Below are 15000 nucleotides of genomic sequence, written 5' to 3'. Positions count from 1 at the left end.
GGCCAGCACAGACCCCAACCACACACCCGGGGCTAGCCTCCCACCTTGACGATGCGCCGATACGTCTCGTTGTGGGAAGCACTCTCGAAGGGGGGGTTTCCCACAAGCAGCTCGTAGCAGAGCACTCCGATGCACCACAGATCCACCTTCTCGTTGTGCGTGCGCCCCTCGATCATCTCTGGGGGCAGGTAGTCCAGGGTGCCACACATTGTCTTCCTCCTGGAGGTGGGGGTGAGTGGGCAGGGATCCCAGGTCCAGACCTTCTCTCCTTTCCCTGAAGCTTGACAGGGAGCCCAGAGACCCCAGGATGTGCCAGGGGAGTGTTCCAACCAGGCTCTGACGGAGCCTTTGGGGTAGGAGTGGGGCGAAGACATACACTAAAGCCCCAGAGGTGGGCTTACACACTGCCTCTGCGTTTCCACACTGAGGGCTGTGTGTTAAAATAATCAGATATGAGGGCAATGTTCACCTTAGAATTAAAGGAAAAATCTCAAATGTCCATCAAGCACATCCTGCTTACATTAATCAGGTGACATCTCTACTATGCACTATTATGAAGGCATTAAAAGTGACGTGGGGGCTTCCCTGGTGGCGCAGTGGTTGGGAGTCCGCCTGCCGATGCAGGGGACGCGGGTTCGTGCCCCGGTCCGGGAAGATCCCACATGCCGCGGAGCGGCTGGGCCCGTGAGCCATGGCCGCTGAGCCTGCGCGTCCGGAGCCTGTGCTCCGCAGCGGGAGAGGCCACAGCAGTGAGAGGCCCGCGTACCGCAAAAAAAAAAAAAAAAAAAAAAAAAAGTGACGTGGGCGTATTCTCAGTGATATGGCAAGAAGGTCCCAATATATTTCAAGTGAGAAACCTGGGTGGCAAAACTGAGTCTCCTGTTTTGGTTTTTTTCTTTTTGGCCACACCGCGTGGCTGGCAGGATCTTAGTTCCCCAACCAGGGACTGAACTCCGGGCCAAAACAGTGACAGCGCGGAGTTCTAACCATTGGACCACCAGGGAGTTCCCAGAGAGTCTCCTATTTTTGTAAAGATATTGCTGTGTCTGTATATTTACATAAGAACCACCCAGAATGTCTCTGGGTAACAAGATCTGGAGTGGTTTTACTTTGAATGCCCCAGCCTCACCCCCAGGGCCGGCCTCCTGGCCCACCATACCTCAGGGAGGGGGCGTGCACAGACCAGCCGAAGTCAGCAATCTTCAGCTCTCCCTGGAGCCCCAAGAGCAGATTCTCCGGCTTTATGTCTCTGTGAATCACTTTCTTCCCGTGGCAGTATATCAGAGCATCCGCCAGCTCCTCCATAATCTGGGGGGCCAACGACAGGCAGTCAGACAAGGATAGACCCCGGGCTGCAAGCAGCGTCCCCCCAGCCTCCAGCCCCCGGCCGGTGCCCCAGGTGCCCACCCGCCCCGACCGTGGCTGTTCGCTGCTCGTCAAAAGTGTGGCTTTTCTGCAGCTCCTTGTAGAGCTCCCCCCGGGGGGCATACTCCAGAATCAAGTAGATCCTTCGCCGGTCATAGAAATAGTTGTAGAGACGCAAGATGTTGGGATGCCTGGGAGAGGAGACAGAGGAAGCATCAGGCTGTATCCTGGCATAAGGAAATGGGAAAGATGACAGGTCCCACTGCAGCAAACTGGGTCAGGCTTGGGCCAGGCAGGGGACACCAGGCTGGCGGTGCTAAGGGGGAACTGGACGCAGCTCTCTGGGTTCAAGGCTCTGGCCAGGACTGAGAGCTCCTTGGGGCTGCCTGACCACAGCTGCAGAGAAGACAGTCCGGATGTGGTGGGATTGGAAGAGGAGCGGGGGGTTGAGGCGCCAGGGGTACTGTGGCTCGAAGGGCGCTGCCGCGTACTGCAGATGGGCCTGGATTTCGATCTCCCTGCGCAGCTGGTGCTCCACACCCTCCTTCTCTATCTGAGACTTGAAGAGGACTTTGAGCGCCACGATGAAATGGCTTTTCTTCTCTCGAGCCAAGTACACATTTCCAAACTTGCCTTTGCCCAGAGGACGCCCAATCTCAAAGTCGTCGATTGTGAAGGAACGCCTGCTGGAGGGGGGGTGGGGGGTGGTAGGCAGCTGAGTACCGGTTAGTCGGTCCCCTGAGGCGTTTGCCTTCTCCCTGCACCTCAGCCCATCCTGCCCGCAGCCCTGTTTCTCTTCCAGGGGAGCTGAGGATGGATCAGGCTTTCTTGCCTCCCTACTCCTCCTGCCCTTACCTTCTACCTCCCCCATTTCCTACCTGTTCACTGTCCCTCCCCCTCTCTTGCCACCCCAAGGCTTGGGGCGCTTACATTGAGAAGTTTGGGGTCCGACTGTTGTTCTCCACCACCTTCTGGAGAGGGGCAGCTAAGGAAAGAACAGGGAAATTGAGGCCATCCCTTGACATTTTCATCCCCGTCCACCTTTCTCAGACCCTAGTCCCCTCAGGTCGATGCCCTCCCCTTGTCCTAGTTACCTGTGGGCTGGGCATTGGAGCGGCTCATGAGGACAAGCGCAGAGGGGGTGACAGGCTCCTTCCGGAGGACTCTCTGGGGCAGGGTGTTCAGGCCAGACTGAGCCTGAGAAGGACCAGGGGGGAGCTCTGAGAGTGCCTTTATCCCAGTGACCGGGTTGGAATGTGCTACAAGCAGCATTTCAGGACTTGCTATAAAGCCACCCACCCACCTACCCAATCCCCAGCTCAAAGAGGAACACTGAGACCACAATTTTCCTACTCAGCCCGAAGACTCTGCTCAGAGCCCCATAGAAAATGAGTTATTAATAAACAACCTAAGTCAGCCTAAGATAGGGACTTACCCTCACACCTAACCTCTCACCTCTTTGGCCCTGGCCCACTCCACATTCTCAGGCCCAAGGCTGTCCAACCTTCAAAGTCTTGTCCATAACACCACTCATTTACCCAGTGCCCCACCCCAGGGGGCAGTACAGGCTGGGGTAATGAACACACAAAATTCAAGGAGCTTTAGCACAGCGATATTCTCATGGTCCCCTAAGCTCAGCCTGTTAAGTCTCAGATAAGGTCCTTGTGGCCTTGAGTGTTCAGCAAATCTCAGTATTTACCCCTTTGCCACAACAGGCTTTAGGACACTGAGGGCTACTCTAACGGCCCTGGACCACTTTTCACTTTCAACTTCTGAGTAATATACACCCCTTTCTTTTAGGAGTGACCAGTGTGGGCATGACAATGTTTTCTCATTCAGCCTCCACTATTGACAACCTCATTCAGAGATTCACCAGGGAGGCAGCTGGTGGACAAGGGGACATACGGACCCCCCCAGGATACTCAAGCCCCGCAAACAGAGAGCAAAGCCCACGCAGGGCCCCTTCTTTCTTCTTTAGCCAAGAGAGGAAGAAAGCCTCAGTGCCCCTACAGACCTGTTTGCAAACAGTGATATTAGCATGGAATTTACAAATAAGCAAGTTGAACAAAATGGAGTACAGAAATAGATCCACATATATGTGGGAATTTAGTATATGTAACAAAGGTAGCATTTCAGATGAGAGGGTAGACTCTTCAGTGAAAGGTGTTGGGACAACTGGAAAATAAAGCCATTGAATGCTTACTTCACACCAGTCATTAAAATAAATTCTAAATTCTTAATTTAGACTTGTCCTGGACCTTTTAAACTTATAAACGTATCTAAATCCTTCCAGAGTCTATTTCTATTTCCTGCCTAGCCTATTTTTTCAGGACAAGGGTTGGGAATCATGGCCAAAAGGCCAGACCCTGCCTGCTCAGTCCCAGATGTCATCTGGATGTGACAAACAGGCTCAGCTCTGCAGAGGTCCTCACAGGCTGGTCAAACTCAAGTTGGCAGCACCTGATAGGATGTGGCTACAAATGACCAGACTGGGGCCCATAAACTAGTGCAAAGCCGGGAAGAAAGTGGTAAGAGGATCGCCCTCTGCAGGACCTCAAATCTGCAAGCGGGACCTCGCCACGCGGGTGGGGGGAGGGGAAGTGGGAAAGCCCTTACCGTCTGCCTGCCGTAGGGCCAGGGGTAGGCGTTCTCCTTCTGGGCCATCCTTAGAAGGGAAGGGGGAGGGAACTGGGCAGAGAAGAGAAGCAGAGCCGTGAGAAGCAGAAAAAAAGGAGAGAGAGAGAGTGAGGGGTCGGACAGATCTAGCCGGAAGCGCTTGTCTGGGGCTGGTGAAAGGGAGCAGGTTTACAAGCTGGCCTCATCAGGGCGCATCCCGGAGCTCGCCTCGCTGCCCCAGCCCTGCTACCGGCCTCACCCTTTTCCAGGACCCTCTCTCCACTTTAGAGCAACCAGCAGCCCGGCAGAGTGCGTGCGGGCCCGCCCAACGGACCCCCCGACCTGCCGGATCACCTGACCTCTCCCGGCGCAAGGCCCCCGAAAGGAGGACAGCTCACCTGGAGCCGGCGGCACAGCCACCTCCCTGGCGGCTGGGAAACAACTGAACCTTCCCGGCCGCGCCCACGCAGAGATCCTTTCAAATCTCCCGCCCTGGCCCCATTGGCTGAGCGCGCCGCCCATGCCCAGTCCTCATTGGATGGGTGTCCCATTACGTAGCCCTAGGGGCCCAATGGAAAAGGTGGAATGCGAGCGCCGGAGCAGCTCGGATTCCGGCTTAGGAAAGTTTCCCTCGACCGCCGAAATAGTCTCATGGGTTTTTTTTGTTGTTTTGTTTTGTTTTTAAAATTTAAGTCATCGATATATCTGGAATTTATCCTTGTATGAACTAGGGTTTAACTTTGTTTTTTGTCAGAGAGCCAGTTATGCCGGCATCATTTGTTAAACAAACTGCACCATTCCCAAGGGAATTTAAATGCTACCTTTGATATACTAAGTCAGATTCTCTATTCAAGTTTTATTGCTTGTTCGTTTGCACGTGTGTTTCTTTTTTTCTTATTTTATTTTTTTCGGTACGCCGGCCTCTCACTGTTGTGGCCTCTCCCGTTGCGCAAGCTCAGCGGCCATGGCTCACGGGCCTAGCTGTTCTGCGGCATGTGGGATCTTCCCGGACCGGGGAACGAACCCGTGTCCCCTGTATCGGCAGGCGGACTCTCAACCACTGCGCCACCAGGGAAGCCCTATTATTATTATTATTATTATTATTATTTTAAGTTTTAAATACCTTATTGAAATACAGTTGATTTACAATGTTGTGGGGGGGGTTGTTTTTTTGGCTGCATCGGGTCTTTCTGGTGCGCAGCCTTCTCATTGTGGTGGCTTCTCTTGTTGAGAAGCACGGGCTCTAGGCACCGGCTTCAGTAGTTGTGACTCGTGGGCTCTAGAGCGCAGACTCAGTAGTTATGGCGCATGGACTTAGTTGCTCCGGGGCACGTGGGATCTTCCCCGGCCAGGGCTCGAACCTGTGTCCTCTTCATTGGCAGGCAGATGCTTAACCACTGCACCACCAGGGGAGTCCATGTGCGTTTATTCTTATGTCATTATTATTTTGTTCTTTGAGTCTTTTACTCATATTCCTAATAAGAATTTTCTACCAGAGGACCTTTCTCTGCAGGTCCCCCAACCGAGGCCAAATTGCTTGGACCCACTCTCACTTTTCTCCTTCTTGCTGCACTCCCTTCTCTGCTCTTTCCAAAGCCAAATTTCATTATTGGGTTAAATAAATAGATTTTGGGACCTTCTATGAAATAACTAGTGGATATTTGTAAATACTGCCTGTCCAGCACCCTTCATCTTTCTTCTAATAATAAGACTCTAACTTCGCTTTAGGGAACCACCTGTCTCCCCATTCTGTGTTGTTGGTTTCTGTTGCTGCCAGCCCCAAATCGCTAACTTGATGGAGACACGTTGTAGAGGACTTTGTGGTTATCTAGCCAGCATCCATTCTCCCAGCGATTCCCACTTCCTGAAAGCAACTAGAGTTTTGTGGGTCTGAGAGGGAAGCTGACCCCATCCCAGGTCCAGGAGTGGACCCTGTCTGATTTACACCAGTCAACACCCTTTATTCTGGGATCATGGTCACTGGTTCAGGGATAAGCATGTGACCTTAGTGAGTCAGTTAGTGGGAATTTTAGGATTCTTGCCCAGAGTGCTGGACAGAAGCTCCTTTTCTCCTGCTGGAACTGGGCAAGAAAGCACATAGCCTGCATTGCTGGTGGGGGTGCTCCTGCAGGGAGCAGGCTGAGTACGAAGCTGACATTGTAGAAGGCAGAAGAGAGGCCTGGGAAGAACCCGAGAACTTGATGACAATGTTGAACGTCTGGATGCCTATTTCAGCCATTTCCTTCCATGACCCAACAGGTTTCCTTCTCTAATGCATTGAGTTAAGAGTTCTGTTATTTGCTGTTAAAAGCATACTAACTGACACACATCTACAGACCTAGAGTGTTTGTAGTCATCTGGGTTGAATGATGCAAAACTACTGACAGTCAATCATTCTGACCTACAGAAAATACCAATTTCATATGATTCACCCCGATGTAAATGAAATAAGTCCTAATGGGTTTCTAGATCAGTTCACAATGCTTTTGGCTGCAAGTAACAGGAAACTCAGTTAACACTGGCATAAACAGTAGACATCTATTTTCTCTTACATAACAAGAAATCAGAAAGTAGATAGTTTGGCTCAGGAACTGAACAATGTTAGAGGTCTGGATTGGCCTCTCCGTGATTCTCTTAACATTTTCCCATTGCAAGATGGATTCCAACAGTCTCTGTCTCTTTTATCAGGAAAATCAGAAGCCTTTCTAAAAGTTCCCAATATGGGAATTCCCTGGAGGCCCAGTGGTTAGGACTCGGTGCTTTCACTGTCAGGGGACCCTGTCTGATCCCTGGTCAGGGAAGTAAGATCCCCACAAGCCCCAAGGAGCAGCCCTCCCCCAAAAAAAGTTCCCAATAGATATCTCCTTGCTTGGAACTGTGTCACATGAGTACTGCAAAGGAGGCTGGTAACTGTGAGTATCTCTTCCAGCCCCTACAGTTAAAGCAGATCGGGGGTGTGGTGGTAGAAATAGGCATGTGCCACTGGAGGTACAGTGCTGTTTTCACTCAGGGTCAGCCCAACCCTGCTTCCCAAGATCAAGGAGCCCATTTCAATTTCAGTGCCTTTATCAACATATTTGGCATAGAGTGACTAGCTAATGAAGATCTTTATAAAAATCCTGTCGCTTGCAGTATACTTTATGCCTCATAATCTAGTGAAGGGAGACTTTTCTAGAGCCTGTCAGGGACACAGTGCATGGGTGGGATATGCCTGTTAGATCCCACACAGTATCTCTGTCCCCCGGAGTCTTTAAATTCCCACTTGCACATTATGTCGGAAGACATTTGGCCTTTCAGGAATAGTTGATGGGCCAGCATAAAATTTAGATTTGTATTATTCACAAAAAACAAAGCAAAACAAAACCTATCTGTTCTAGCAGCTAGGCAACTATCAGCTGCCTGTTCCAGTTAGTGAACAAAATCTCTGTTATTTACCCCAGTGCTCCTCAAACGATCTATAGGGAAGAACCAGCCTTAATTATTGCCAATCCATCACAGATTGATACTTTTATAAAAATGAGTTCCTTGAAAAATGAAATCTAAAAAATATAAAAATAACAAGCTCAGGCTTCCCTGGTGGCGCAGTGGTTGAGAGTCCGTCTGCCGATGCAGGGTACACGGGTTCGTGCCCCGGTCCGGGAGGATCCCACATGCCGCGGAGAGGCTGGGCCCGTGAGCCATGACCGCTGAGCCTGCGTGTCCGGAGCCGGTGCTCCACAACGGGAGAGGCCCCAGCAGTGAGAGGCCCGCGTACCGCAAAAAATAAATAAATAACAAGCTCGCTTTTTTTTTTTTTGGTTATAACCAACGTTTATAAAAGTACTGTGACAGATGCTGTAAGAGTTTTTAAATACGTAGCTCTCAAATTCTATACGCATCTCGGACATAAAAGCAACAGTTCATGAAGTGGCGCCAGTCTGCGGGCCACGCTGAGTACCAGCAATCTACCTCCAGTGCAGCCCCATCCCAAACTGTGGCCTGTTCTCTTTGGCGAGGCAAGCTCAGCATCCACTCTCCCGCAGGGATTCCCCAAGTTTATAAAGGTGGAAATGAGCAAATTCCTCCAGGTCTAACTCTTTTCTTCTTTCCTCTTGCTTTGCTTTTGCCTCCCAGTTCCTGTTAGATTGGGGATTCTGGCTACTGGCCAAGGAACATTGAGCGGTGTCCTTGAGGGGCAATTGTCACTATTCTACTCCCAGAGCTGAATTTTCCAGTGACTGGGAAGGGTCAGAATGTAGCGTGTTCCAAAGGTCAGGCTGGATGGCTGGGATACTGTAATGTGTGTGAGGCACACATGTCAGTCCTTTTATTTCTGATAATGGAATATCCCCCAAAGAAATTTATTTACTTGTTTATGCTGGGTCTTAGTTGTAGCGTGCATGAGGGGATCTATTTCCCTGACCTGGGATCGAACCCGGTACTCCTGAATTGGGAGCGTGGAGCCTTAACCACTGGACCACCAGGGAAGTCCCCCCTCCCCCTCTCCCCTCTCTCCCCTCCCCCACAAAGAAATTTCAAGACATGAATTCTCATCGTCAGCCAATAAGCCCCTTCCAGGGACGAGGAGTAGTAGACTCAGAAGGTTCTGGAAGGGCCTTGTTGGAGGAGCCTAGCCAATACTCCCCATGTCTCCCCACTAAGTTGTCCTCCTCAAGGTAAACCTGAGGCAACGCTGATGAGCTGAGTAGGTGCATCAAGACCTGGCTGCTCTCCTCCATCCAGACTCCTCCTGAGCATTCCCAGGTCAAACAGCATCGCTGGGGTTTGCTCTTGGCCATTAGAGCCCAAGTGTTCATCTTTGGTACAAACTGCAGGCCTGGACCAAACATCCCTGCCACTGAGATTGAGGCCTGAGGCCCCCTCCAGGTCCATGTGTGCATCCTCAGGGACTGGATCAGCAGGGACAGTGCCCCTGCCCATGTGGCAGGACAAGAAGCCTCTACACTACACTTCTGATGCATCGTAAAATGTTTTATTGAAGTGTACATACTGGAAAATGTCCAGCTGGACAAATTTTCACAAACTGAACACCTCTGGGTAACTAGCACCCAGATCAAGAAACAGAATATTACCAGCACCCCAGAAGGACCCCCAGCCTTCTTTTCAAGTCACTCCCCCCCTGTCTCAAGAGTAACCACTGTCCTGACTTCTAACCCACATACTGGTTTTGCCTGTTTTTACCTTTATGCAAATGGGATCACACAGTATATATTCTCTGGCACCTGACTTTTCTCATTCAACATTATGTTTGTGAGATTTATCCATTCTGTTGATGTATTGGTTTTTACATATAGATGAACATGATAAAATTTACACAGACTAGTTAAAAGTAAGTCTCCCAGTTCCCTGGTAGTCCAGTGGTTAGGATTCGGCACTTTCACTGCCTGGACTGGGTTCAATCCCTGGTCAGGGAAATGAGATCCTGAAAGCTGGGCAGCGTGACCAAAAAAAAAAAAGAAAAAGTGCAGCAATAGATAAATATCATATGATGTTGCTTATATGTGGAATCTAAAAGAAATGATACAAAAGAACTTACTTACAAAACAGAAATAGAGTCACAGACGTAGAAAACAAACATGGTTGGGGGGGAAGGGGGATTGACATATACACGATACTATATACGAAACAGATAACTAATAAGGACCTACTGTATAGGGCAGGGAACTCTACTCAATACTCTGTAATGACCTATATGGAAAAAGAATCTAAAAGAGAGTGGAATATATGTATATGTATATCAGTGATTCACTTTGCTGTACAGCAGAAACTAAGATGACATTGTAACTCAACTATACTCGAATAAAATTTTTGTTAATGTATAAGGAAAGATAGAATGAGAAAATTACTATTTTGTTTCTCCTTAAAGGGGCCCTGTTCTGGGTGGACACCGAGGTGGGGATGCAGGATTACCGACTGCCAGCTTCACACTCCTTCCGCGTTAGGTTACCAACGCTCCTGAGCTGTCCCCTTGCTAAGTCATCAGCGGTTCTCAAATCGAGCACACTTGGCTTCTGTTACAAAGGCTGGCAGACTGTCAGCCTCAGTCTTGACACATGTAACACAGTGACCACTCTGGTGGAAGGCGGTCCTGGGACTAGGGAGAGGAGGGGAAGGCGAGGCACAGATTCTAGCCTGGGTGGGTGACTGCTTTGTGCGCTGTGGTGAGACGGCTCAAATTCCTCTCCTGCAGCCCAAGCCTGTGACACTAACAAAGGCGCTATTAGTTAAGGAAAGAGATGTCAAGGAAGAAATTCCCCACTGGGAAAGACAAGGCCTGTGGAGTGGATGGCTTAAATTTCTTCGTTATTTTTTTTTTTTTCAATATACCAGAAGCAGCAAAAATACACATAGCTCTGGGCTTCTAGTGACGGCAGTGAAGTCTGGAGAATATTTGTATGTAATGCAAATTAAATACAAAATATTTGTATTTAATACCCAATGTTCTACTGCATGGAGGGAACATCAGAGATGATTAAAGCCATAAAAAAAAAAAAAGAAATTGAACTGAATACAAGAACACGGTAATGGAAACATAATTGTTTTTTAAAAAGAGAGGAAACGAAAGAAAAAAAGAAAATCGCTTTTAGTTGAAAAAGTAACAAAAGCAGTGCAGTTAGCTGTTTAGCTAAGGGGAACTTTTAACCCTGAAACTGGAGTTTCAGGAATTCATGTCATAGACCAAATTCAGCAGAGGCCAAAAAAAAAAAAAAAAAAGGATGTACATGGTAACACTTTAAATAATGAGAAAAAAATGCAGAGAACCACCAGACAACAAGAATGTCTAACTTTAGAAGAATTGCTTAATAACTTACAACATTGTCCTTGAAGTCAGATGTTCATTAAAATTATAATTATAAAGATAATAGAATCCTATTCCTATTACAATGATAAGTGAAAATACTGGAGTACAAGATTATGGACACCCCTGGCAAGTGGAATTTAAATTGCCAAAAATTAAACCACTGGTTTAGGAGGATTATGAATTATCATTATTACTTTAAAATTATTCATTATTGCTACATTCTTTTCAATAAAGAACATTTATTGCTCCAAAATACATTTTCGGAACAAGAATTGGTGACTGGTTATGAACAATTTCTGTGTTAAGATATCTAAAATATCTATGAGATTAAAGGTATTATTATTTAATTGGTTGATTTGATGGAAACAGTAAGATGAAAATAAAAGTTCCAAAATTTGTATTTTAGTAGAAAACTCAGATACTTTAGGGAAAAAAAATCCCGGAAACACTCAGGTTCCTTTTTTTTTTTTCATATAATAACACAAGATTCTTTTCTTTCTTTCCCGAAAAAGAATCTCACTTGCAAAACTATCCAGCTCCCGAAAATAACCCTTTGACCCCGACGTGATTTGAACACGCAACCTTCTGATCTGGAGTCAGACGCGCTACCGTTGCGCCACGAGGCCTTCTCGAAACCGCTGTTCGACGGACCTCGTGAACAGATGCATCATCAGCATCAAGGGGCGGAGTTTTATTCTCAGACCCCGCCCGGCCCTTTGTCAGAGCCATTCTCCGAGCCGCCAGTGGGCTAGATGCGCGCGCACTAAGGGATTAATCATCCTCCTCTGGACAAATTGGGTTTAGACGCACTTGGTTTAAGGCCCAATTCTTTAACCTCGGTACACATTGAGCTCACTTAACAGAGAAATTACTTCATGGGTTTGAGATTTATTTTGGGGGTTAATAAAGTGTTGGTGCAGATCTGGCGCCCTGGATAAATCTTAGATTTAATCCCAGCTCTTCCCCTACTTGGCTTCTCTTGACTTTTGTTTCCTCGTCTGTAGACTGGGTATAATCAAACAGTCCCTCGCGTGGTGACAGGAGCTCAATGGCAGTGCCGAGAGCCAAGCGCCGCTCACACGTGAGTGCCTCGCACACTGCACTCGTTACTTCTGTGTCGGTGTCGCTTTCGTCCGTTCCTCGCCTAGGCCCTGACTCATTATCATTCAAGCCACGACCCTGTAGACCTAACTCAGTATTTATGAACTTCAATAAGTAGCAGCCAAAGCGAAGCGTTGGTGGTATAGTGGTGAGCATAGCTGCCTTCCAAGCAGTTGACCCGGGTTCGATTCCCGGCCAACGCATAAGGACTTAAAGTTTTCTTCCCCCCCCCCCGAATTACGCGTGTGACAGTGTTTTGCTGTTTGCCTTCTTGTGTATTTTAAATTATCGTCAATGAACGCGTCTAATATGCTTATTGAACGGCGAGAATAATGGCTAATAAACCTAGTGAATGCAGAGAATAATTAATTTAGCCACATATTTAAAATACGAGTTACTTGAAATAAAACAAATATAAAATTTAGAATGTGAGCTTGAGAGTCAGGACAAACGATCCCTCTTCTTCTGCTTTCCTTTTTCTTCCCGTCTTCTTTTTATCTTCATCCTAGGGCCCGGGATGGGTACTTCCGAAGTTAAGATTTAGTGCAAAAGGTTTAGCACTCCTCCCCGTCGGGGAATCGAACCCCGGTCTCCCGCGTGACAGGCGGGGATACTCACCACTATACTAACGAGGAATGAGACAAACGCTACTTGCTCCAAATACTTGATCTGCTATCTTCACCGAGCGCGGCGTGCCAATGACGAGGTTCCTGCGGATGCTGTCTCTCCGTCCAGTAACAAATGCTGACCCAAACCTATGCATGTTCTAGACCATAACTGAGCGCGAGTCCCCAGAAGGGCGAAAACGAGCAGGAGTGACCGAGAGACAGACGGCCTCCAAGCCTGCAGAGACCTGAATTCTGACAGTCCTGGGGCTCTCCCAGACATAATCCTAAGTAGGTCCCAACCCGTTTCACTAACTGTCATCCACTACTATAAGTTGACGGACATCAATCAAACCGAAACCAGGCTCTGGAGGCCGAGGAGTAGCATCAAGTAGGAAGGAGGGGAACAGACAGCGAGCGTCTTGCCCATGTCAAGAGGTGCCTGCCCTCTTCCTGGAACTCTGGGAAGGACTGCGCGCTGCGAGCCTCTTCCTGCCACCCGGGTGTCCACTCAGAACAAAAGAGCTCCCGGAACACCTCCTTCAAGCCCTCAGTTCACTCTGATCACCTTCCAGCCCAGCCTCCTCAGCGCCGTTCCAAGTAACAACCGCCTTGGGGCTCTGTTTTCCGCAAAACTGGAAGGCCGGGCTCGTCCGGGATTTGAACCCGGGACCTCTCGCACCCGAAGCGAGAATCATACCCCTAGACCAACGAGCCGACGTACAGTAACGACCGCGGACGACTTTAGAGGTCGTCCCAGGCTTTCTGCAGTCCTAGGACTGTGATTCACTGCGGCCTGATCCTAGCACGCGGTCGGGGACCACCCGCCCCGACGCACAATACTCTGGAGCTGGGGTCTGGGAATCTCTCTCGGCTCCAGAGCCGCGAGCTCCGACTCCTCCCAGGAAATAACGTCGGGGAAGTGGGAGGGAGTGGTCTCGGCCTCGCCCCCGAGCAGCCCTCCAGGACTGCCTCGAGCACCCGTGTGCCCGCTCCCTACGGTAACTGACTTGGCGCCACTCCGTAGTCCGGAGTCTCGACTCTTCCTGCCTCCGCCCGCCATCCTCGGACCCAGCCCCCGGCGCAGAGCTTTGAAGACTAGCGGTAGAGTTGCCTGGTTGGGGACAATTAATGAGTCCTGAGATCTCTCTGGGAACACCAGCCCCTCTTTCTGTCCCTGCGTCTGTCCATCCTTCTGGAGTGACCGACACTTCGATAGCCCACAGTCTCCCCAGACCGCAGGGTAGTGCCCAGGCGAGGGAATATTTCCGGGGGCCAAGAAGACCCACGCAGGAGGCGTCATTGAGATGAGTGGCTGGCGAGGTCAGGTGGGGGATGGGCTTTCCAAACTGTGCGAGCTTCTAAGCTTTTAATACACTCGCCGTGCTCTCACGTGGGGGCCGCCAAGAGTCCTGGCAGGATCTGATGGGGTCAGTTGCCAGCTACCGTGTTCCCTCAGGTCGGTTCCTGTTCTGGAGAGTCTTCCCAGGAGGGTTCTGATCGGCCCCTGAACTCGACCCCCCCCCCCCCCCGTAGCATCTCTGGGCTGAACCATCTTGTTCCATAGCCCAGTCGTGTGATTTGTGGTCCCATCCCTTCTTAAGGCCCTACCCACAGATACTTTGGTGGAGGGGAGTTCAACGAAGGGTTCAGCTCTTTGCCTTTTCTTTCCCAGGTGTCCCTGGCCAGACGGCGGGGGAGGGCAGCAGAGAACAGCCCATCCTTTCCCGTCGGCATCCCAGGCCTTTCAGGTGTGTGAGGAGTGCTCAGGGCTGATCTGGCATCTCCCTCCTGCCACCCTGTGCCATTTTCTGTCTCCCTCCTCTTGGGCGCCCGCCTTCCCCAAGTCTCTAGTCACCTCTGTCTTACCTGGTCTCCCGCACTTAATCTGCACAGAGGTGGAAGCCTAAATTCCTTATAGATCATGATGAAAGCTGTGGCCACCTTTTCTAGAAAAATCCATACAATATCTATGGACCCCACTTTTAGAATCCAAGAACTAAGACGTAAACTACTGATGTTGTCTCTACCTTGTTGCAAGTATTTTACATTTTAACAGGAGTCAAAGCTTTACATGGAAACACTGAGTTCTAAGGTATAACTTTGGGCAATCACAGTTGTTTGAAAGAGATAGGGTGAGAAAGAGTGAATTTGAGAAGGTAGTAACCCTTCCTTTCAGCACCTCCCTAAAGTGGAACCCTGGCAACGTCCTGAATTGCTTCTCCCTTTTCTTCAGACTCCACATTGTATCAGTTACTGAATCCTGTAGTGTTTTTTATACTAAACATGTCTCGAATTCATCCCCTCCTCTCCATCTCTCTGTAGCTGCGCAGGTGCAAGTCTTTGACATTTCTATAACCAACCCCCCAAAGTCCTCTCCCCTCCTATACTGATCCCTTATGTTATTCTTCTGTGTAGCATTTATCTAGCATATTACACAATTTACTTTTAAAAACGCTTTTTGTTGTGCTTATTGTTCCCTGCTGTATTCCCAGGGCCTAGAATAATGGC

At 49.2% G+C, this 15000-nt stretch overlaps 1 protein-coding gene, 1 long non-coding RNA gene and 4 other non-coding genes across 18 annotated transcripts in view; 2 read left to right on the top strand and 4 right to left on the bottom strand.

Annotated features, from left to right (window-relative positions):
* The window catches only part of AURKB (aurora kinase B), a 4955-nt gene extending 437 nt beyond the window's left edge, over positions 1–4518 (bottom strand). Inside the window, exons 1-8 of one of the 13 annotated variants that reach the window (XM_019944237.3) lie at positions 4380–4431; positions 3982–4053; positions 2460–2562; positions 2296–2350; positions 1830–2051; positions 1418–1556; positions 1160–1308; positions 45–219 (exon numbers count right to left, since the gene is read on the bottom strand). In XM_019944237.3, the coding sequence (XP_019799796.1) occupies positions 45–219; positions 1160–1308; positions 1418–1556; positions 1830–2051; positions 2296–2350; positions 2460–2562; positions 3982–4029 (891 nt within the window). In that variant the 5' untranslated portion in view covers positions 4030–4053; positions 4380–4431. Of the gene's footprint in view, positions 1–44; positions 220–1159; positions 1309–1407; positions 1557–1829; positions 2052–2295; positions 2351–2459; positions 2563–3981; positions 4054–4379 lie in introns of those variants that run through there. The other 12 variants (XM_019944238.3, XM_019944239.3, XM_019944240.3 and 9 more) reach the window with 12 other exon arrangements.
* A 6819-nt stretch (positions 4519–11337) lies between these two features.
* Positions 11338–11409, bottom strand: TRNAW-CCA (transfer RNA tryptophan (anticodon CCA)). Its single transcript has one exon. It is a non-coding gene; the product is annotated as a tRNA-Trp (tRNA).
* Positions 11410–12015: 606 nt separating this feature from the next.
* Positions 12016–12087, top strand: TRNAG-UCC (transfer RNA glycine (anticodon UCC)). Its single transcript has one exon. It is a non-coding gene; the product is annotated as a tRNA-Gly (tRNA).
* A 360-nt stretch (positions 12088–12447) lies between these two features.
* Positions 12448–12519, bottom strand: TRNAD-GUC (transfer RNA aspartic acid (anticodon GUC)). Its single transcript has one exon. It is a non-coding gene; the product is annotated as a tRNA-Asp (tRNA).
* Positions 12520–13134: 615 nt separating this feature from the next.
* On the bottom strand, positions 13135–13206 carry TRNAP-CGG (transfer RNA proline (anticodon CGG)). The gene has a single exon. It is a non-coding gene; the product is annotated as a tRNA-Pro (tRNA).
* Positions 13207–13449: 243 nt separating this feature from the next.
* LOC141277304 (uncharacterized) overlaps positions 13450–15000 on the top strand; it is a 6153-nt gene continuing 4602 nt past the window's right edge. The window contains exon 1 of the long non-coding RNA XR_012328441.1: positions 13450–14240. This is a non-coding gene — a long non-coding RNA (uncharacterized lncRNA). The remainder of the gene's footprint in view (positions 14241–15000) is intronic.

The sequence above is a fragment of the Tursiops truncatus genome, chromosome 20 (assembly GCF_011762595.2).
Source record: "Tursiops truncatus isolate mTurTru1 chromosome 20, mTurTru1.mat.Y, whole genome shotgun sequence".
Classification (NCBI taxonomy): domain Eukaryota; kingdom Metazoa; phylum Chordata; class Mammalia; order Artiodactyla; family Delphinidae; genus Tursiops; species Tursiops truncatus.
This window is presented reverse-complemented; position numbering and strand designations above follow the sequence as displayed.